Genomic DNA, 21,660 nt, shown 5'->3' on the forward strand with positions numbered 1-21,660 from the left:
TATCACAAATGTCAGGGGGCGAAAGGCACAGTAACCACCAGCAGGGCTGCAGACAGGTATGTGCACAGAATGCACACACAAAATCTCCCCTCAGAGCCTCTTACACACTTGCAAGCACAAACTCCTGGAGTATCTTTGCTGGGGCCACAACTAAACAGACTCACTGACAAATCAGTAAAACATCATAAAATCAAACTGCTCAAGTAGGTGCAAGTACCTCCTGTGTAATTTTCCACTCAGACAGTGTGGGACTGTGCACACCTTTGTACTTCCCCAGCTTCTGACTCAGCAGCACAGATGAGAGGAGGTGAGAGAACAATATTATGTCTCACAACACCGCGTCACATCACATACGCAGTTTTGTCTTTGCAACCAACTCCCTGGGTGGCACTGTAATGAAAAATGCCTGTTTATCTTTCATTACCGTCAACCGAGGGATTAAAACAAAAGAAAAACATGGGGCGGTTGGAGGAGAGGAGAGGCAGCGGGGGATGAGGTCAAAGCGCGGGGACATCGGTTAGACAAGGAAAGCGGAGGTTTTTATGAAAAATAAGACATTTCCTTTAATCACATCTGTAACATCACGGCTGTATCCTGGTATCATGTTGAATATATTTGATGATGTAGTATACACTTTAATGTGGACATTAAAATCGATTAATTGGCATTTATATGCTAATACATGAAACATAAAACTGCATTGTTTTCTACAAAGACATATTAAAAGGGCACAAATGGTGTAGCAGCAAAAAAAAGAGTGTAGTTTCATTTTCTATACGTAGGCTACAGTATTACAATGTATTTGCAGAGAAGAGATTCGTTGCAAGGTACAGCAATACAAATGAAGTAACAAATACATTTCTAGAGTATGCACTACGTCATACACATAGTTATGGCAGGATATTAGAGATTATAAAAGTTATATAGTTAGTAGGGGGTATCTATAGGCCACTAAGACACCGGAGGCTAGAACAGGGCTAACAGTACGATGTAGACTGTGCAGATACAAAGCACACTGATGTTTAATGCTCACACAGGACATCTGAACACGATATTAATATTTCCAGGTGTTACAGGTTAAAGAGTTGTAATGCTGAAATAACAGCAGCAAGTACATGCGGGAGCTGTTGTTGCTTTTATTGTTCAGAATTAATATTTTGACAAAGGAAAATTTGGTCACAAGAAATAACATTTGGAGCCCGAGTGGCACCCAAAAAGATATCTCAGCACCACAACTCCCGTGGGTGGAATGATGTTAAATAGTCACACATGTCTGCATGATTGGAGTCCATTTGCTCATTGTTTTCACCACTGGACTAATCTACAGTATATGTAATCTGTACTGAGGTTCCTGGACTCTTAGGTTTCCCAAAACATTTGTCTCCTCAGTCACCAGGCACATTTTGTTCCCTATTATTAATAAATGAAGACCGGAGAAGAAGTATCAGTGCTTGCAAATAAAAAATGGATGGACAGAAATAGCCACGGATGAGTTTAGAAGAATACTTTGAAACACTGCTTCCGAACCTTTACTGTATCTCCTGTATTAAGCACTTCTGTAATAAACTGGATATGGACTACGTCTGAGGAATTACATTCACCTCATGATTTATCTTTTGTGGTTACTTGCTAGTATATGCAGTATTAGTTTATTTCAACCACTACTTTTAGCTACTAGCAACATTCACTGGCACTCATCTCACTAGTACTGAATTTGACTCCCTTTTGTCTTCAGAATTGTCTTCATAGCACAGAATCAAAAAATATGCTGGAAACATTTCTCAGAGATTTTGCTCCATATTGACATGATAGAATTGGATGCCCATCCCAAAGGTGCTCTATTGGATTGAGATCTGGTGACCGGATGCCATCTGAGTCCAGTGAACTCATTGCCTGCTTCAGGATACCAGGTTGAGGCGATCTGAACTTTGTTAAATGGCATGTTTTCCTGCTGGAAGCAGGTATTAGTAGATGGGTACACTGTGGTCACAAAGGGATGGACATGGACAGCAATAATACTCGGGCAGGCTGAATAATAAGGCTTAAATAATACTCAGTTGGGACTAATGGAACCAGAGTTTGCCAAGAAAATAATGCCCACACAATTAAATCACTACCATCAGCCTGAGTCATGATACAAGGTAGGCAGGCTCTATGGTTTCATGTTGTTTACACCAAATTCTGACCCTCCCATTAGAACGTGGCAGGAGAAATCAAGACTCATCAGTCCAGGCAACATTTTTCCAGTCTTCAATTGCTTGATTTCACTACACCTGTTCAAAATAAAGCCTTAGCTTCCTGTTTTAGTTGACAGAAATGGCATCCTGTGGTCTTCTGCTACCGAGATGCTCTTCTGCATACCCTTGGTCATAATTAGTGGTTAATTAAGTTGCTGTTACCTTCTGCTAGAACTGGTTTGGTCATTCTCCTCTGACACCGTCATCAACAAGGCATTTTCACACAGAGAACTGCAGCTCACTGGATATTTTCTTTTTTTCACACCATTATTAAAAAGAAGAATGATTTCCAGTGTTAACTTCAAATGCATGCCTAAAAGCTTCGACCTGCTGCCATATGATTGGCTGATTAGATATTTGTGTTATGTTAATCTATACCAGTAGCTCACGTTTTAATGGGTAACCATATTTTTATTTAGCTAATGTCCAATTTAATACTTCACATTTCTCCACACTATCACCTTACAATTTTACGTCACTTTTTCCAACCATGTTTTCATGTTTTAACAAGTAACTTATCTCTTTTAATATGTTATGAATTCTCTTTCTACTGCTCATCCATTACTTTTAGGTTAACTGGTAACTTCAGTCATGGTTCACTCGTGGTTTTGTTAAATTAAATTAAAATTACTGTTACATTTGCTCATTTATTTCCAGATTACTTAAGTTTATCAATCCACATACTCCAAGCCCCTGTGGAAGTGTCTTGTTGGGAATGACCTTTTTTTTTTAAAATAAAAAATTGTGCTTTTTTGTCTACGTGGAGATAATAAGATATTTCACCATCTCCATCCAATAGCAAAAACAAAGTAGTTTTGATTAAAGATTAAAAAGTGACATAAACAGATGGTTTGAACAGGTCCAGAAGTAAAAAATAATCTAGTAGTGCGGACCCTTTCAAGCATGTTGTGTAGTAAAACTGTACAAAGACCATAGTGAGGTCGATTTACCTCTGGACACAGGCTATTCCCCTCTGTATTTATTTTGATTGCACAGAGAGCAGGAACAATCGTCTCATCCAACTCGTGTATTTCCCAAAATGTCAAAATATTCCTATAATTTCAGTAGGAGTTTGAGGTAACAAAAGCTTTGGGAAACCATGTCCTGTTTGCACATCATCACACAGTGTCTGGTCTGCACTCAAAGGACCAGTCCAACTCTCCTTTCATAAAAGCTCCTATAGGTCCCTCTAAACCAGTGATGACCACTGCAGATCTGCTGCAGCTCCAAGTCTCAGCTGAGACAATGTTTATTGCTAAAACTATCATCATCTTAAGACGAGGTCTGAAATATCACAGAGAAAGTAACAATAATGCTCTAATACTTGGTCATTAATATGTTATGATATAGAGGTAGTGATTTAAGCATTGATTGACAGTAATAAACACTGAACAATGAACTCGAGCGCAAAAAAAAGTAATCTCATCCAAGGAGAGTATAAATACAAAGCTTATCACAGCAGCCACTGATGCAAGTTGCATCAAGGCTGACACATAAATAATTCACACTCTGGACTGCACGCTGTTTCAGGGTGACTATTCCTCAACTGGCAGGATTGTATGAATCATGGGACAGAGTAAAGACATGAATCGAGGAGTTTCAAAGCTACCGTTTCCCATGGCGCTGAGAGCTCACTAGCTCTCAGTAGAATTTAACACAGCACACAGGCTGTGAATGGGTGTCAAACAGGGTTTTAAACTCAATGACCTGCCACTTTAGGCCATCAGAGCTCAGGGCTTTAGCTCTTCACAATGACTGACAAGCTGCTCAAGACCTCGTCCTTTCTGAAGCAGGCATGGTTCAAATCCCTGTTCCCACCCAGCAGCAATGAACCAACATGGAGTTAGACTGAGAGATTCAGTCAGAATATAAACAAGTTATGTTCCAGCTGAATAACACTCTTTCCATCCTGGCTCTAACACGCAACAACAACAGCCGTGTTTTTCTTTCACTGCACTGGGGACGGATATTTGCTTGGTTTCTCTGTGTTGCCGACAACATTGCCCCACTGACTGTCTGAATTACACATTATGATGTATCGTCTCTGCACCCATCTCTTCTGTGTGAGTTTTGTGTGTGTGAGACTCACACATTTGTGGCCCGTGTGAGTTTTCTCTGTTTCAATTCAATACATTTGGGTATTAGCTGGCCACCCAGTGTGACAGACGCAGATTAAAGATGAACACGGAAAAAAACCCAACAAAAAAACAAAAAACAAAGAAAACTTCTGCAATATAGAATATCTTTCAAATCAACTCAACAGAATTATAATAACATATAAAACAGAGGCAAGTAATACAATACTCAGTGAAGATTTTGCAGTAAATTGCAAATAAACAACTCACATGTATTTGCACACTTGGTGTTGCACAAACAAAAGCTTATGACTACCTGCATTCAATTCACATTGCATGTGTGTGCTGAAGCTGTGTCTGTATGTGAGTGTGTGTGTGTGTGTGTCATCTGTGTTCCTGGTATTATAAGTGTGAATCTGTGTGTGTGTGCGAAGCAGTGGACAGCCGCCAGGCCTCATTATTGTCATTCTCCTCACTGCCTCAAAGAGAGGCAAAGCGAGGCGATGCGGCTCCTTTCAATCGAGGAACCGAGGAAAGACGGAGACAAAAGGCCGAAATTAAACAAATGCTGGAAAGCGGCTTGGAGAGCCAGCTTTGAATAAAAGGGAGAGCGGCTGCACGGTTAACCCATCTGGGTCTTTCACTGGGGAGACCACACAGATATACTTCATCCGGGCATTCAGCTAAACTATAGGTCCACGCACACTGGGGTGCCAGTTCATGTGCATGTCCTATGTCACTCTTGTATGTCTGTTGTATGTGAGTATGTGTCCATCAGTAATCTGTTGCTGTTGTTTCCTTAATCCTCTGCAAAATACTGGCCTCGACTTAACCCTGGAATCTGTCATGTGCAGCTTCCTTGCGAGGACACCTGTGTAAGACTCCTCTGCATCCGCGTTGTTCTCATGGAGTATAATAGCTCTCGTTTCCACTATTCTCTTGTGTTTACAAGTTTAATCGCAGGTGAAAGGAACTTCCCGGAGTCCAGCCTCCGAAATAACAGCGCAGCGCGTTCCCCTGCAGGCTTGTGTACACCGAGAAAGATTTTCTCTGTCTATTCCCATGCCTCTCAAAGTTGCCACTTTCATCCTCCACTGATTGGATGTGTTTTGCGACGCTACGTGTCAGCACACGCCATGTACATGCAGACTGATAGAATCTTTCCCACAGAAGAACGGAGGCGGAAAGATGTTTGCACACAGCAGATGTATGCAGTGATGATGAACTTGTTGCTTTACTGGAGCTCTGCTACAGGTTCTTCTGTGTGCTTCCCCTCAGTTTGAGACGCCGCCTTTCCAAGTGTCTGTATGGTCTATGGCACTGATGCTGAGGGTGGGCGATGAAACGACAGGGATTTGGTAGAGAGATGGAGGCGAAAAAAGAATGTGGGCGGACACATCAAGTCCTCATGGCTTCACACCTAGAGCAGTAAACAATTAAAAGAGGAAGGTTTCAGCGCAAAAACGTCCCTGACAGGATTCAGTCTGACATTTGAGTGTGGTTATAAAGGCAGCATGTACATTTTTTTTTTATATTTTGTTTGTTTAAAACAACTTCTCTGTCAAATATACCCACATAAGGAGCTATCTGGGATTAAGAGTCTTTTTCAAAGTCATTTAAACATCTGTATGCACTCAAATTTCAGCTGCTCTGAGATAAGCTTTGATACGGCAATGAATGCTATTTTTTTAGTTATAACTATTCAGTATGACCTGAAATTCTACATTTCTAAAGGGCTGCTTCTTTGGAGCAATGGACATCCCATGTATCTTTTGTGTATTATCCACATATTGTGTCTAAATTGCAATCATGCATGATAAGGAAAACTTTTCTTGTTAGGTTTTTTTGTAAGAAAGAAAAAAAAAAGGGACCGACTTGCAGCGACGAGGGTTGAGCTTTCGGCCTTTTTGGCTGCAGGTTTCAGCTGTGACGGTGCAGCGGCACTGGCATGTCGTCGAATCCAAGGCCCACTTCCTCCTTCGGCATGGGCGACAACGGGTCGTAGGAGAGGGGGAAGGAGAAGGAGAGGGGGATGGGAAGGAAATGGTGGAGGGAGAGATATTGGTGGGAGGCAGTGATGGTGGTGAAGGAAAAGATGTGGCAGAAGGAACTGGAGGAGCATGGGTTCTGCATGGAAGAGGGATTTAGGAAAAGCATGGTTAGATCCTGAATTGATTAATTCACTGTTTAAGGAAAGCCAGCTAACACGTGGCAGACTAAAATGTCTTCCATGTTTGCTCATTACCACTAAACACCAAGGGAATTTTTTAGTTTTGTTCAGTTTTCACCATTAAAAGCTTGGACTGATTAAAAATGTTTTTAATGGCAGTTTTGGATGATACATTAGAGACATTAGAGGCATTTAGTCATGTTTAAAAATCATGAGAAGTCCCCCTCGTTGTGCAAACATCAAGTGATCATCAAACAACATCCTCTGAAGGCTATAAATGTCTGCACAAAATTTCACGACAGAGATATTTCAGTCCAGACCAAAGCTGTCCAGACTGAAATATCTCAGGCTTGTTTGAACATGCACATTGCCAGTCTGAAACTAACCCACACAATGCAGTGTGTGGGAGGTGTGTGACTAATGTGGGATAACGTTCGTAAGCTGCCAACAAACTTTCTCCCCTTTCTGTTCATCTGCCCGTTACCATGGCTTTGTTCGTATAGGAGGCCTTCAGTTAACTCCTCTAGACGCCCTGAACTTTCCCTCTCTGAAATCTCATTTTGAGAAAGTTGCCTGCATCACTTGGTCCATTAACAGCCGCTGCTTCTGCCTCTGTTTTCCCGGGAGGCTGGCGGCCTTAATGAAGTTACTTAATGAGGCAGAGAGGGCTCATCTTTGTTCCTGTCCCGGTGACCACGCCTGTCGCTGGCTGGGACAGAGGAGGTAGGATTTGCAAGCAAATTACACAGATTTCACCCCTGCCAAAGTTTGAACAATGCCTGTTTTGAATGATGGATGGGTGCAGAGAGACATCACACCAAAGCTGAGCCATCTCTGGCCCCCAGAGGCCGGAAATGACTGACAGCAAAGTGAAGGGTAAGGAGATGAAAAAGAGTCGTGAGGAAAACATTAACAACTCTTTTATCTTTCATTCATGAAAGCCAACCTACTTGTGGTCCTTTCTTTCTTTCTTTCTTTCTTTCTGAATAAATACTGGCTAAATACTGTTTTGATTATGGCAGTTGTGGTGTTCACCAGTGTGTATGAGAGACCTTGACTGCGCAGCTGTAAAACAAATTGTCCTTCAGAAATAATGAGGCCAGATAACCCAGTTTTCCTCTAATCCAAACAGTCTCAGTGAGACTGAGAGTATCCGGAATACACACCGACAGACACAAGTAACGCCTGCTTAAACCTTGCATTTTGAACAAAAACAATTTAACGACAGTAAATTTGAGTTTAAAAAAAGCGAGCACTGAATAGTAAACATACGCAGCTCTGGTGGCTCCAGTTATCTTCTGTTTGGACTTCCTCCCTCTTTCCTTTTTCTTGCCTTTTCTTGCTGGCTTCAGAAAGGCCCTGGGAGCACCAAACAGACAAAATGTCCCACACGGACAGGAGTTAATGTCAAACGAACGGTTTTCAGTTTTGGAATCTTTTGGAAGAACAAGCACCAAAATAAGTCATCCTATAACTAACGAGTGAACATCCTGAATATGTCCTTAGATGAACTCTTTGAATGTTTCATAACTTTTTATAATGTTGATCTGCTCCTTTATCTGACAGTCTGGGATATGAAGATACCCATTTACAATGTGGGTCATTTTAATTAATATTTTATTGATATTGATCATTCTTTACATAATTGTTATATTATCAAAAAACATTTGTGGTATTGTCCTTTTCATTTCCCAAATTATTTAGTGACGTGCATTCGGCTTAAGTATTAAGGGATGTGATGTTCAGATTCTCATTACACTGTTGTGTTTCAGGAGAGAGGACCTAAATGTGCGATGCTACAGAGGAAGAACTGCACAAGATGTGTGAAAAGCATCTAAAATAACATAAAAGTAAACTAGACTAAATGGGTATATAAATTTATATAAACAAAAGACTAACCAGAGACAGGAAACAGCTGGTAAATGTCACACAAGTGAAACTAATTAACAAAGGTCAAGATAATTAGGTGTAGAGGATACAAGACATAAAAGAAAACATGGTAATAGAGACTGGGGAACAGGCAGCAACAGAAGGACAAGAAGGAAAATGAGATGGAAACATTTTGAACCTAGAACTTTACCAAAACATAAAACCATCAAAGGTCAAAGGTTTTTCATGAGAAAAAATTAAAAAAAACAAACACTCAGTATCACTAGATAGATAAATATGACATTGAAACCAAACTCCTTAACTCTACTTTACAACAACTTTCCAAACAATCCTTATTTATTTAGCATTTGTCAAAAGAGACATGTTAGTGCCTTTCTGTTAAGCCCAACTTTCTTCTGATTGGCTGCCTCTCACAAACACAAGGTTTGAACAGCAGGTGGGTGGAGCTACTGTGCTCAAAGCCAGAGCTGTGTGCCCAACATTACAGAATTAAAGATATCTCCTCTCTATGACATAGAAAGGGGTAAAAGGACCACACTTAGAAAAATTTTTTTTAACAACTATTTTGAGAATAAAGTCAAAATTTCAAGATTAAAGTCGTAATTCTATTTTGAGAAAAACATCAAAGCTGTATTTCAAGAAAAAAGTCAAAATGTGGACGTTACAGTTGTACTTTCAAGACAAACTAAAATGGCTTGTAATGGTTGTAATGGACAGATCCAGGGTGTATTGATGGTTACACCCTCGTGCAATAAAGAGGATATACGTTGTATCACAAGACGACTCATCAGTTTGTTTAACTAACTCATCCAAACACGTCATTTTGTAGAGAGTACAGCAGGCGCGACAGTTTGTCCTGAAACAACAATGGACTTTTTTCTCAAAATTATCAACAATACTTTTTCTTAATGTGGCCCTAAAATTCCATCACATAGTGACATCACATAGACCCAGGACTTCAAAAAAATGTCTGAAACAGGGAGTTTAAAGCAGTCTGAAGATCAAATGTGCTGTTAACAAGAGAGAGAGAGAGAAAGGGAGAGAGAGAGAGAGAAATGGATAATAGGTCCGCTTTAATATGTTTAATATGAACTGCAGTTTAACATCGGTCAATGCCTTTCAAAGAGCCTGCAGTTGGTAAATAAGTATTTCAATTTACTGCAACATTTTTCAATTCTAAGAACCTTTATGGATTTCTGTTAATACACTATAATTCAGAGTTAATCATTTTAAAACTCAACAGGCTATCTGACAGCGTGAGTTAAAAGGTCTTCAAAACTTCTGCTGAGGTTGATCTGGTGTTATTAGATACTAAGGAGGTTATGCTATTGTTTCAGTTTGTTTCTTTTTTTTTTATTAGTCAAAAACGTATGAATAGATTTGTTCATACAGATTTGTACAGGGCAATCACTTGTTGGAAAGAATTTTACCTGGATAAATAAAGGATTATACACTCTCCAGAAAATATCTAATCGGCCAATCTGATGGCTGTAACCCAATGCATTTAAACTGAAACAAAATGTAGAAGCAAGACGATTTAAGTCAATCTGAATATGGCACGATTATTGGTGCCAGATGGACGGGTCTGAGTATTTCAGAAACTGTTGATGTACTGGGATTTTACCACAAAATTATCTCTAGAGAACAGCCCAAAAAAGAGAATATTTCCAGAGAAATATAATCCAATTCTCTGGGTGAAAATGCAATGTTGATGACAGAGGTCAGAGGAGAACGGCCAAACCGCTTCAGACAGAAGGCAACAGCAAGTCAATTAACCACTTATCATGACCAAAGGTATGAGGTCTGATGAATTTTGACTTATGCTGCCACATTCAGATGATCTGGTATAAGCATCATGGATCCTTCTATCAACAGTTCAGACTGCTGGTGGTTTAATGGTGTGCAGGATATTTTCTTGGCACACTTTAGACCCTCTAGCACCAGTTAAACTTTGTTTAAAGACCACAGCCAACCTGATGATGGTTGCTCATCATGTCCATCCTTTATGAACACATAGCACCTATCTGCTAATATCCACTTCCAGTAGGATAACACATTATGTAACAATCGTTTCAAATTATCCTTTTGAACAGTGACTTCACTGTACTCAAATGGCCTGGACAGTCACCTGATCTCAATCTAATAGAGCACCTTTAGACGTGATGGAACGTGAGGTTCACATCATGGATGTGCAGCAGACAACTCTGCACCAACTGTATGATGCTGTCATGCCACAAACAGTTAAGGTAGTGAATCTGAAACTGAATCTGAAAGGTATACTTAATAAAGTGTCTAATTAGTGTATGTGAAGTCAATCCTGATCCAGATCTAAATCCAGGAACCTTCTGAGACACTCTCTGGTCTTGCAGAATTGGACATTTAGCATATCTTCAAACATGAGCATACTTTTGCCTCGCTAACTGTATGACTTATACATGACTGTCCTGTATCTGGGTCCTCTTCTTTTGTAAGCTGTCACTGTACCAATACGGTGCTGGTGGTATCTTAGCAGTGTTTTTAAAGCATAACTGGTTTACAAAGAAACAGTAAATGGAAAAATCCAGTAATCACTGTTTACTCTCCCTACACTTCATGACATAAACAAAACAATTAATTAGTTCAGACTCTCAGTGCAGGGTGAGAAAATGTCACTGTCACTCTACTGTCAACTGATAACCCGTTTTTATCATTTTGAGTGTCCAGCATTTACTGAGCGCAATCTAATCCACTTTAATGTGGACTGGCGGCTTCAATAAAGTGCATCTACAGCTCTGTAGAGTTTTTTCAACTTCAACTCACCTCTGTTCCAGTCCCATCTGTTATATTAAATCATATCCAATTATGGGCACTGTACCATGTTTACCAGCTTAGCCCTGACATTATTAACAGACTCTGTTGCCTCTGCTGCTGCTGTTGTTGTTTTTGGAGTTCTAATTTACTACTAGGGATGCGTGACTCTCCTCCGTCAGCCTGTGAGAGACCACATGGCAGGGGAGATAAAATCATCGCTATGGTGACAACAGGATGCCAGCCGTCCCAGGGGATGCTGGGAGAGAGTCACACAGATGCTAACTCTTTCAACATCACATGAAAGAACTCGTATGTATTAACACAAAGCACAGAACATATAAAATTTCATAAAAACACAGAGTCAAACAGGCACATAACCTGTAACTTTAAAGGCTTAGAAAACTGTATGCACACACACACACACACACACACACACACACACACACACACACACACACACACACACACACACACACACACACACACACACACACACATACATTGGAATCCTTTATTTATGTTCACATCCTAACAGGAAGCAGCAGGACATAAACATTAAAGATGCAATCATATGACTGTGTGGTTGGACCTGCACACAGACAAGAAGCAGAGATCAAGCAGAAATGCTCCTTTCACAGCGTCCAGCTGTCAGCCGCAGCTGACATTGGCCCTACGTGCTGGACAGAAAGCCGTCTTTATTTTTGTCATTAACATAAAGAGCAATTTTCTCCGATCACCAAGCAGATACAGGATCATTATTGCACTAATGTGTTTTTGCTTCAAACCTAGTGTCCACAGTACTCTTACTGATTTTAGGACTTCTAAAAGAGAGACTGTTGAAGACGCTGTTTGGCTTTGAAAGCTCCGGGATTACTTAGTAGTCTGCACAGAGAGGAAAAGCAGACTTTTAGAAATAATGACACCCACATTCACTGGCTGACTGGGTCTTGTTAGTCACCACATGTCCTTCCCGACCCTGTCACATGACCCTGTTCTGTAAGAAAACAAGGACAGGGGTTGGGTAATAAATTACAAACCCATACCATGTAATCACAATGTCCCTGGATTGATCCCCCCACCAATCTCCTGAAGTACAATATGCCCTGCCTGGTGTATTAAAGGCACTCTGCAGCAGCAGAAAATCATTGCATTAATGGAACAAAGTCAGTGCACCCACATTTACATGCAGACGACTTGTACTATCCAAGGTGTCACAACATTTCACTGAACTACAGCTGCTGATAATTAGCGATGATATGCTGCAACGAGCTGATACATGCAAGGCATGACTGATTCAGCTCCATCCGTCCATCCATTCCTGTTTTCCCAACTGCTTATCCACATTAGCATCCCAGCTGGTTCCACCCTGGACGCGTCTGCAGTCTTATCACAGAGATGCTTAAGGAAACACATCTATACCAGTTTAGAATCATTAATTAACCTGACGGGCATGTCTTTGGACTGTGGGAGGAAGTCACTGCAGGCACAGGGAGAACATCCACACAGAAGACCCGCAGCAGGCCTTTATCTCTCTGAGATGACATTGCTTACCACTGTAACACCATGATTCCCAGTATGTGGGAACTGCCCATACAAAAACAAAGTCACAGATTTTTTATATTAACTACATTTTTTATTGATTGTTGACCTTCCAAATAACTGTAAGAGGTTTATTTACTCTTTCTAAAATGATAGATTTTATACCTATTACATTTTCATCTTACTTTGATTTTCTTCTTCTTTTTTTATTATGGTGTCACCATAAAACTTACCTCTAAACTGATACACAAATGTTTTTAAAATTCATGAACAATTAAAAATTTTCTAATTAACTTTTAAAAAGTTAATTCATCAATCATGTTTAACTTAAATTGCATTCATTTTTCAAATTAATTTAATGAACAGTTAACATTTTTAGCTTTAAATTATTTTTATTTGCAGGTATTATGCCTTTTAAGCCTTTTGCAATGCTTTAAAAGTAACTTTTTAATTACTCATTTCTGGAGTGCATGTTGCACGGGTATTGCAGCACAACGTTTCACCAAAACAAAAATCAGTGAACTTTTGAATTTAGAAAACAAACAAACAAAAAAAAAAACCAGACACAAATCACATTTTAATTCAATTTCAGCCTTGATGGCAATGTTCCATTCAGACAGCTTTTTAAGACCACTATTCTGTGGAAAATTACTCAGTGGGTAAACATGAGTTCATGGTTGAAATGGGGTTAAATTCCAGTCTTTGTAGGAGCCTAAAAACACATTTCATCTTTCACTATTCAACCAAATTTAGGCATAAAGGAATGCTTTTTTTTTTTTTTTTTAAATGATTGTGCTCAATCACATTCATGGATGTCTGGTGCTTAGTGGGAGACAAATGAGCCTTCTTGACCAGCATGCCTCTGGACACAATTGTGAAGTGAGGCCCAAAAATCTGGAGTTAATGAGTTAATGTAGCCCGGTCAGGGTGCTTCCAGCAGCTATAGGTGTGAGCGACTATGTCAGTGCTCTTAAACTGGATTAACCCAGTCTGGGGTCTCATGTGACGCGCTCTTTGAATTCTTGAGCAACATGTTCATTCTTTGCCATTTATAACTGTTACTTTGAAAGCAAACACTGGTGTTTCGAGGACATTAATGAGGTGAATAAGGACATTTGTTGCGTAGCACAGGTGAGATATTTTTCTGCAATTTTGGAGTTTTGTAGCAAGTAGAAGTTTTCAGGTAAAGAACTGAGCACTTCTTTTAAAGACTGTTCAGTAGCCTATAGCTACTTGGATTTAATCAAGATGTCCTTTCCTTGTAATTGAAATACCAGTCTGACTACCGGCTACTCATTATTAAGATAATCAGCAGAATCCAGAAACACAGAGATAAAGATTGGAGTTCTTTACCTTGATGTAGGTGTTGGCTGGAGGTGTTCCTTTAACCTGCACACAGATTTAAAAATTGCCATTGTAAAAGTGTATGAAAGGTCAGTGGAGCAGCATTATCCAGTATGCGCCTGAACCTCAGATGGGTGAGTTTTTATTACCTGCAGTCACATTGGCTGTGCTCGATGAAGGGCAGTTCAGTGAGCTCGTGCTTCATAAAGGACGTCCTCATCAGCTGCACACAGGTCAGAAGAAAGTAAGTGCGTATTTATCATCTGAGCAGACTTCCTGTATATGTGTGTGCGTGTGCGTGTGTACCTCCATGGTAACTGTGTGTGTGAGCGTGGGTACACACTCGAAAGCCTCGTCAGCACAGCAGCCGCCACATCGCCTCACCGACACACAAGATGGGATGAAGAGGCTGTGGGTCTCATCTGGAAACTCCCGCCAAACCTCCACCAGAGTGTCTCGAGGCTCGCAGCCGCTCCGCGAGTACACCTCCAACCACCGTCGCACTTGTGGAGAGACAAGGACAAACACTGTGTTTTATTTGTTTTACTCTTTCACCTCCGTGACGCGTGAGTTTATGTAGAAACATAAACATACCTTCTCGACCTTCTCTGGATTTGGGGGAGTCGGCAGGGCGCCAGTGAGCAAGCTGGAGAGAGGTAGCAACAAACTCAGTCATACAATGAGTGGTTTCATTCCAGTTTCAAATAAAATAGAAAAGTAATCAGTTTAAAAGACACTAAATTAACTCATTTGTATACAGTTGGTAGGATAAAATACCAAAAAATCAACTTATAACCTTTAATCTACAGGGTAAATCTGAACTATATGTAATTATGTCAACCTAAAAAACAAGTTCATGGATTGCTCAAGTTCACATTTTATCTATTACATCAGACTTAATGTGAAATTTATCTCCCAAATTTGTCCACCAAGATAAAAAACACATATTGGCTGTTACTGATCAACTAAACAGCATTTATTTGACTCTCCAGCTATTATCTGCAACTTCTTGCTTGACACTGTTGTAAAAGTGTGCTGGTGCAGATCAACAGATCAAAGTATTTCCGTTAATGAACACCACAATATTTCTCACCTGGAGTTTGAGCGTGACAAGCTCAATAAAGCGTGGAGGGAAATAACAGGAAGAAAGCGAAACCGCTGAACTTTGATACAGAGATACCTTTGAAGGAGGGTACGAGTTGTGTCTCTCCTCTGTTAGAGAGCAGTTTCTGTGTGGGTGAGGTCTCTTGGTGTGTTTGGCTGCAAGTTTTATGTTTAGGATCAAATTTCACGCATATTTTTTACCTGGATGATGGAGATGCTAAAACCCGATCAAAGCTTTGGAGACACCCATTGATCTAAATATCAATGAAATACTTTGTTGCCCTCTCCCACTTCTCTTCATATTCCCTCATGATATCCATTTCTGGAAATTTACGTGTCTATATTACACTCAGAGCCTGTCCTGAATCAAACCCAATGTGCTATTTTGCATCTTTTAAGCAAACCGATGCAAAGGAGCACAAAAAATAACACAAGTTCTTCTCTTTTTCATGCCCTCTCTCTCTGTCTCGGGTTTTGACTTTGTTGTTTTTGTGTTATGTTGCTGACAAACAGACTATTCAGACCTCACCTGTCACCTTAACACTGTGCTTTAACTGCAATGTAATTTAAATATTTTTGCAAGAGGTGAAAACACTAGAACATCTGACTGATGAACTCTATATCCTGCAGTCTAACTCTGCTACTTTCAGAGGCAGATATTGTAAATGGTAAATGGCCTGTATTTATATAGCGCTTTACTAGTCCCTAAGGACCCCAAAGCGCTTTACATATCCAGTCATCCACCCATTCACACACACATTCACACACTGGTGATGGCAAGCTACATTGTAGCCACAGCCACCCTGGGGCACACTGACAGAGGCGAGGCTGCCGGACACTGGCGCCACCGGGCCCTCTGACCACCACCAGTAGGCAACGGGTGAAGTGTCTTGCCCAAGGACACAACGACCGAGACTGTCCAAGCCAGGGCTCGAACCGACAACCTTCCGATTACAAGGCGAACTCCCAACTCTTAAGCCACGATCGCCATTGTACTTCTTCCTCATCTCAACCATTCATTTTGCAGTTATAATTTTATAGTACTTACAAATTTCTATTAATATCCTAAAAATATCAAGTGTTATTAAATATTAAACCAGTGCTTCTCAACCTGTTTGACATAAATAAATAAGCATCTTATTGTGGTTCTGCAGATGTTCATGACTTTTATCAGTTCCACATGAACTCATTCAAAAACCTGATTGAGGACCAAAGCGATAAAATATTTATGCATCTCACGACCTCTCAGACTAATCTAATGAGCATTTGAAGGGGCCCGGCGCTGATTGGGAACTAATGGACTGAGCAGCTTCAACACAAAAAAAGGTCTTGGAAAAAAGGGCACTGATAGAGCCTATCCACCACCAAACCACATGCACTATTTTGCAGTTTTGAAGAAAGTGTAGCAAAAGAAGACAAGTTTTCACGAGTTCTTGCTTTGCTCAAGCTCCACCTCCATCTGTGTTGGGTTTTATGTAATTCGGCTTGGTTGTTTTTGCATAATCGTGCTGACAAAACAGACTAATCAGATCTTATCTGTCACCTTAACAAGGGATAAATATATCAAGCACTTTTAATGAAGTACTTTTATTATATTGTAAAAGATTTTTTGTGCCTCTCATAAACACACATGAGAAGAACCTGCATTTTATGGCACTCTACTTGTATCAAGGCCACTTGAAAGGGAATGTAGACTTTGTCCAGTTGACCCCCTTTTACTGATCCACCCCCTTATACACACATGGGTTAGGCCCACATTGATTGAACAGTGTTGATTTATGCTGGGGCCATTTTGAAAGCACTATGAGCTGAAGTAAATGTGTCCTCTCTGTATCATTCTTAGAGAGGAGTCTAAGATTAACTCCCTTTGGCAGCCATATCTGCACAGAGCTGGCACACACACACACTGACTGACACACACACTCCTGAGTGCCAGCCCAAAGCCATCTGCACCGGCACTGCCTGTCTGTCTAACACATCTAACTCCCTGTGCACACTGTACAGATGGGCCATGTGTGTGTATGTGTGTGAAAAAGGCCCTGCCCTTGACCTAACCACCATCTCTCCCACACTGAGCTTCATCACCGCAGGAGGAGCAGGATGACCCCCTTTTTAAATAAGCTGTCAGGGAGGCAGACAGCATGAAGGCGGAAAGCCTTGTGAGCAGGTGAAGAGGCTCTCCGAGTGCACACTGGTGTCCGCCATGTAGTGTCTAGGATGACGAACGTGTAAAACATGCACTATAGAGCAGCACCGCAGAGTCAGGGTTGGATCCACTTCAGAGCACTGCCTGTTCCTGATACGAGCCTCCAGACATAAATAAAAAAACACAGCATGGGCAGGAGCTGCTATATGTGTAGGTGGAAAAATGAGCCCATATGCCACATCGAGGGACAAGCCAGTGCAATCAGTGAAAATTTCTTATGAATGATTTCTATACTAACTCTTCCCCCATAACAGCTGGGATAGGCTCCAGCCCCCTCACAACCCTGACTCTTATTACTTCACACACACTATAAGAAATTGATCATTTTTAGGCTGTCAGACTGAAAAACACCCTTTAATATATTCTTGTTTTTTTAGATAGCACTTGGGACGACATCTGAAATGCACTGGTGTTATGTTAATGACGTAAAAAATACTTTGACAGATAATAGTGAGATTATAATTTTTGCACCGCAAGCCACCGCTGTGTATTTATTAGTTAAGATTTAATTAAAGTGCAGACTTTAATATCTATGTCAAAGGGTTGAACAAATATGTTGTATAAAAAGTTTACAAGCAGCTATATTTTCAGTGCTCATTATGACTAGCTTAAGTGACTCCCCTTGTCTCTTGCAGCTGTCTCTTTGTAATTCCTTCTGCCTTTAGTTTTGTCTTCAGCAAGTTAAATATATGTTCAATCAGATCTGTTGATGTGTTTGACTCCAATTTTTTTTTTTTTACCCTCAAACTGCTGGGTGTCTCTCTGTCCACTGTAAACATCTGACTGAATCTGAGCGGTCAGTATTTCCCTAAACACTTCATAATTCATTCAACGACTTCTGTGTACTGTCACATCTGTGTCTCATCTCTAAAAACAAGTGATCCACTGGCACTGAAAGCAATGCATGTTCATGCCATGACACTGTCTCCACTGTGTTTGACAGATGTTGCATGCTTCACATCATTTGGAGCCCCTCCAAATCTTCTTCTCACGTGCTGTTAAAGCGCTGGCTTGTTTGCAAAGAGCTCTCTTTATTTCCTCTTGTGAAGTCTTTAGTAGACTGATGATAATGACATGCCTTCCTTCTGAACACTGTTCTGCACTTTTCTACATGCTCTGAAGGCATTTCCTTTACAATGGAAAGGATCCTGTGAGCATCCACTACTGCTTTCTCCTGTAGGCTTGTGTGTGTTTATTTAAATTCACAAGTTCCTTCTTTTTTAATTTTTTTTTTTTTTGAAATCTCAGAATCAGCTTTTGATTTGGCCACTCCAGATGTTTCCACTGTCTCTTTTTAGGAATCGTTTTGTTTTTGCAGCCTAATGATGGCCTGGTTTACTAGCATTGAGAGGTCCTTTGACCACATGTTGTGTCAAAAAGCAAATACCAAAACTTTTACTTCCTTAATTGATCCAGATATAAGAAACGATGTAAGAAAAGAACAGGATCCATCTGGGTATAAAGCAGTTCCTGACTCAAAAAATGTAGATGTATATATCTTTAAATTAAAGCTGAGAGGCTCTGCTTTAATAGCAATTACTTTAACCTTGATATCTATTGATAAACAGATAAAATAACTAAGAGTGGGTCCGTATTCACACACACACACACACACACACACACACACACACACACACACACACACACACACACACACGCCTATATGTATGAAAACATACTAATGCCCTTCAGGTCAGCGCAGTAAGCATGGAGCTCCCTCATTAGCTTGGCCTTCCGCTGGAAAGGCTAGATTGGATCAGGTCTGTCATCTGACCCAGCCTACACACCCACAGTTCCAGCAATCGGCATCTGTTATTATTTATAAATATTCATTATTTTGTTGCTGTAAGTTGGTAATAAATGAATCCAGGAGATTCTTGCTCTCAGCCATAATCATGTATAATTTATTTCTATAGATCAAAAAGAGATCAGATGCGTTAATTAGGAATGTATAGTAGTACTGGTAGGCAGGGGTAACTTAGCTGTTCACTTTGTTCCCAGTCTTTATGTTAAGCTAATGGGCTTGGAGATACATATAGTTCAACACATTGCACGGCTCCTTTAATAATAATGAGCTCACAAATTGATTTTTCTGGTCCCCATGTCCTCCATCTTTTCTTCCCAAAAGGCAAAAGGGTTTCATTTGATGAATGAAGCTAACAGAAACAAAGCAACTGCGCTGCTGGAGGAGGATTTTCCACTACCTGGCAACTCAATCACTGTCCTTGTGAATGGCTTATAATTAATCGACCTAGCTTTAACAGGCCAAAGTGTGCAAAACAGTCAATACACTCACCAGAAAGCATGCTTTATATAAAGTATCACTGAATTATGTTGGTGTGAGAGGAGACAATGAAGCCGGATGTCACATTAAAGTAATTACTGAAAGCCACGTTTAATCTCGGAGGGTTTCGTTGTGTTTTTCTGCCACGGGACCAGAAGTGACAGGTGTCATTGACCCAGAGGATAACTTCCACAAGGTTACAACTTCCCACCAGGCTCCAACAGACCAGGAATATATATAGATATATAGTAGGTCAAATGATCCATACATACATACCTTGGCGTGAGAAGTCGGTATTCTGGTGAGCAGCAGGAATTGAAACATTCCTAGAATAACTTGTAGCATAATCCCCATTGTGCAGGAGTCCAAGGGGCACGCAAAAAATATTTTTTGGACCAATCCAAAAAAAGAAGCTGGCTTGTCCTCCTTGCGTCGCCTCCGTGTCCGAATAAAGGCGCAGATATCCCGCTTTCACTCTCCAGTCTCCCTTCCCTGAAAGGACTCCCAGGGTGGCATCATCAGGGTCGTAACAATAACTTTATTGTGTCGCATTTTAGCTCGAATGATTTAGGACTCAGTTCTCTATATGAACTCTATGACAGTTAAATCCTCTATTAGTGAGACACTGTAGACTGAAATGACCTTCCCTGCACAAACTATGGCTTTCTTATAATGTTAAATGTGGCACCAAAGCAGCCAAATCCTTATCCTTTTTCCAGAAACTTGAAAGAACTTTAAAGTGATGCTTTCCTGTAGTGATTATGAGCACAGTCCGCCTCTTGGTTCGGCTCCCATGAAACCGGTCCGGGGGGTCCGGGGTGGCGTTACTGGGGGATTACACAGGCTACAGATTCCCGCTTAAACGTGGTGCGATCATCAAATCCTGTGTGTCTGAAGAAAGAAATCGCATCATCCAGCTATAGGACGTTAATCCGGAAAAGATCCGACGCCCTGGCCCGACGCGCGGAGGGTATGTGCCGCATATTCCTCTCCCCGGCTCGGTCACAGTCTCACCACACCGTCGCTCCTACTGAAAATGTGACGTTTCCCCTCCAGGCGCATCTTCCCGTTTTTCCCCCCACTCCCCTTATAAATAAACCTAGAATAACATCCTCGGCTGCTGTGGCAGACAGCGTGACTACAGCAGAGCAGTCAGAGCGAAGATACAGGCAGGTCTGGAAAGGTAGACCTTCATTTGTTGCTGTGATCGGTTTCCTCGCTTCTGTTTGCCCTTGAGACGCACGCAGCGTAACCATTGCGCTGCCAACTTTTTCCAGACAGGATAAGCGCACTGCACACAGGTGGAGTGTCTCTATTGGTCCCACAGCGGGGGGTCAGGGGGCCTCCAGGGGCCTCTTGTAAGTGGGGAGTATGATTGAGGACACCAAGGTCGTGTCAGTGGCAGGGGACATATTTTAGTATTTACATGTGAATATGGAGGCTAAACAATAAGGGGATTACATTTTTAGAAAATGGTGATTGTTGTGCGCATCAGTTGAGGCATTTTTCTTTTAAAGGGGGCCAGCTGTCCACTGGCTTTCTTACTTATCCATAAGAAAGACTGTGATTTAAAGATGCCATCTTATAACATGTAGTCCTATGAGAGTATACTTAAAACAGATTACGTTTTGCCAAAGAAGAAATGTTTAATCACCAAACTTTGATTCCTGAGAGTGTTTTTGACTTGTGAACACCTTGTCCTTGCTAGGAAATACATCATGGTGACACAGTAATATCTAAATTCTTTATAACTTTTCTATTCAATGAATAACTTCCTTAAAATTACACTTTAGTGAAATGTTGTATTTAATCAAAGTAATGCCAATGATTTAAGAGTTCAGCTGGTGCACACTTATCTGCAATCCAACACATACTGAGAGCAACGAGCTGATGATTGATAAACATTTTCTTCAGTTTAATCATAGAAGTTATTTACAAGGAATTTCTCAACAAGCCAACATGACCAAAGGCTGTAATGCACAGTGACCCTGCTTGTAAACACAGACTGACACGTCGCGGTA

General features: G+C 40.8%; 1 protein-coding gene across 2 annotated transcripts; it reads right to left on the bottom strand.

The window, feature by feature from the left end:
- Positions 1-5,541: 5,541 nt before the first annotated feature.
- Positions 5,542-20,707, bottom strand: vegfba (vascular endothelial growth factor Ba). 2 transcript variants are annotated; one of them, XM_026143868.2, is made up of 8 exons: positions 19,916-20,707; positions 14,640-14,691; positions 14,352-14,548; positions 14,195-14,268; positions 14,055-14,090; positions 7,755-7,841; positions 6,188-6,439; positions 5,542-5,732 (listed from the first exon to the last, which is right to left on the bottom strand). In XM_026143868.2, exons 1-8 carry the CDS (start codon positions 19,991-19,993, stop codon positions 5,711-5,713), a joined length of 798 nt encoding a protein of 265 aa, XP_025999653.1. In that variant the 5' UTR covers positions 19,994-20,707; the 3' UTR covers positions 5,542-5,710. The 2 variants fall into 2 exon arrangements, with proteins under 2 accessions (XP_025999653.1, XP_025999659.1); XM_026143874.2 differs by lacking the exon at positions 7,755-7,841 and having other exon boundaries at positions 5,571-5,732; positions 19,916-20,132.
- Positions 20,708-21,660: the final 953 nt, after the last annotated feature.

The sequence above is a fragment of the Astatotilapia calliptera genome, chromosome 2, assembly GCF_964374335.1.
Source record: "Astatotilapia calliptera chromosome 2, fAstCal68.1, whole genome shotgun sequence".
NCBI lineage: Eukaryota > Metazoa > Chordata > Actinopteri > Cichliformes > Cichlidae > Astatotilapia > Astatotilapia calliptera.

Bases quoted from the DNA above. Each gene is read 5' to 3' on its own strand.
- vegfba (XM_026143868.2), bottom strand. From the start codon at position 19,993: ATGGGGATTATGCTACAAGTTATTCTAGGAATGTTTCAATTCCTGCTG. The intron at 14,549-14,639 runs GTATGTTTATGT...TCTCTCCACAAG, and splicing joins ATCCAGAGAAGGTCGAGAAG to TGCGACGGTGGTTGGAGGTG. The intron at 7,842-14,054 runs GTAAAGAACTCC...TGGTGCTCCCAG, and splicing joins CAGCCAACACCTACATCAAG to GGCCTTTCTGAAGCCAGCAA.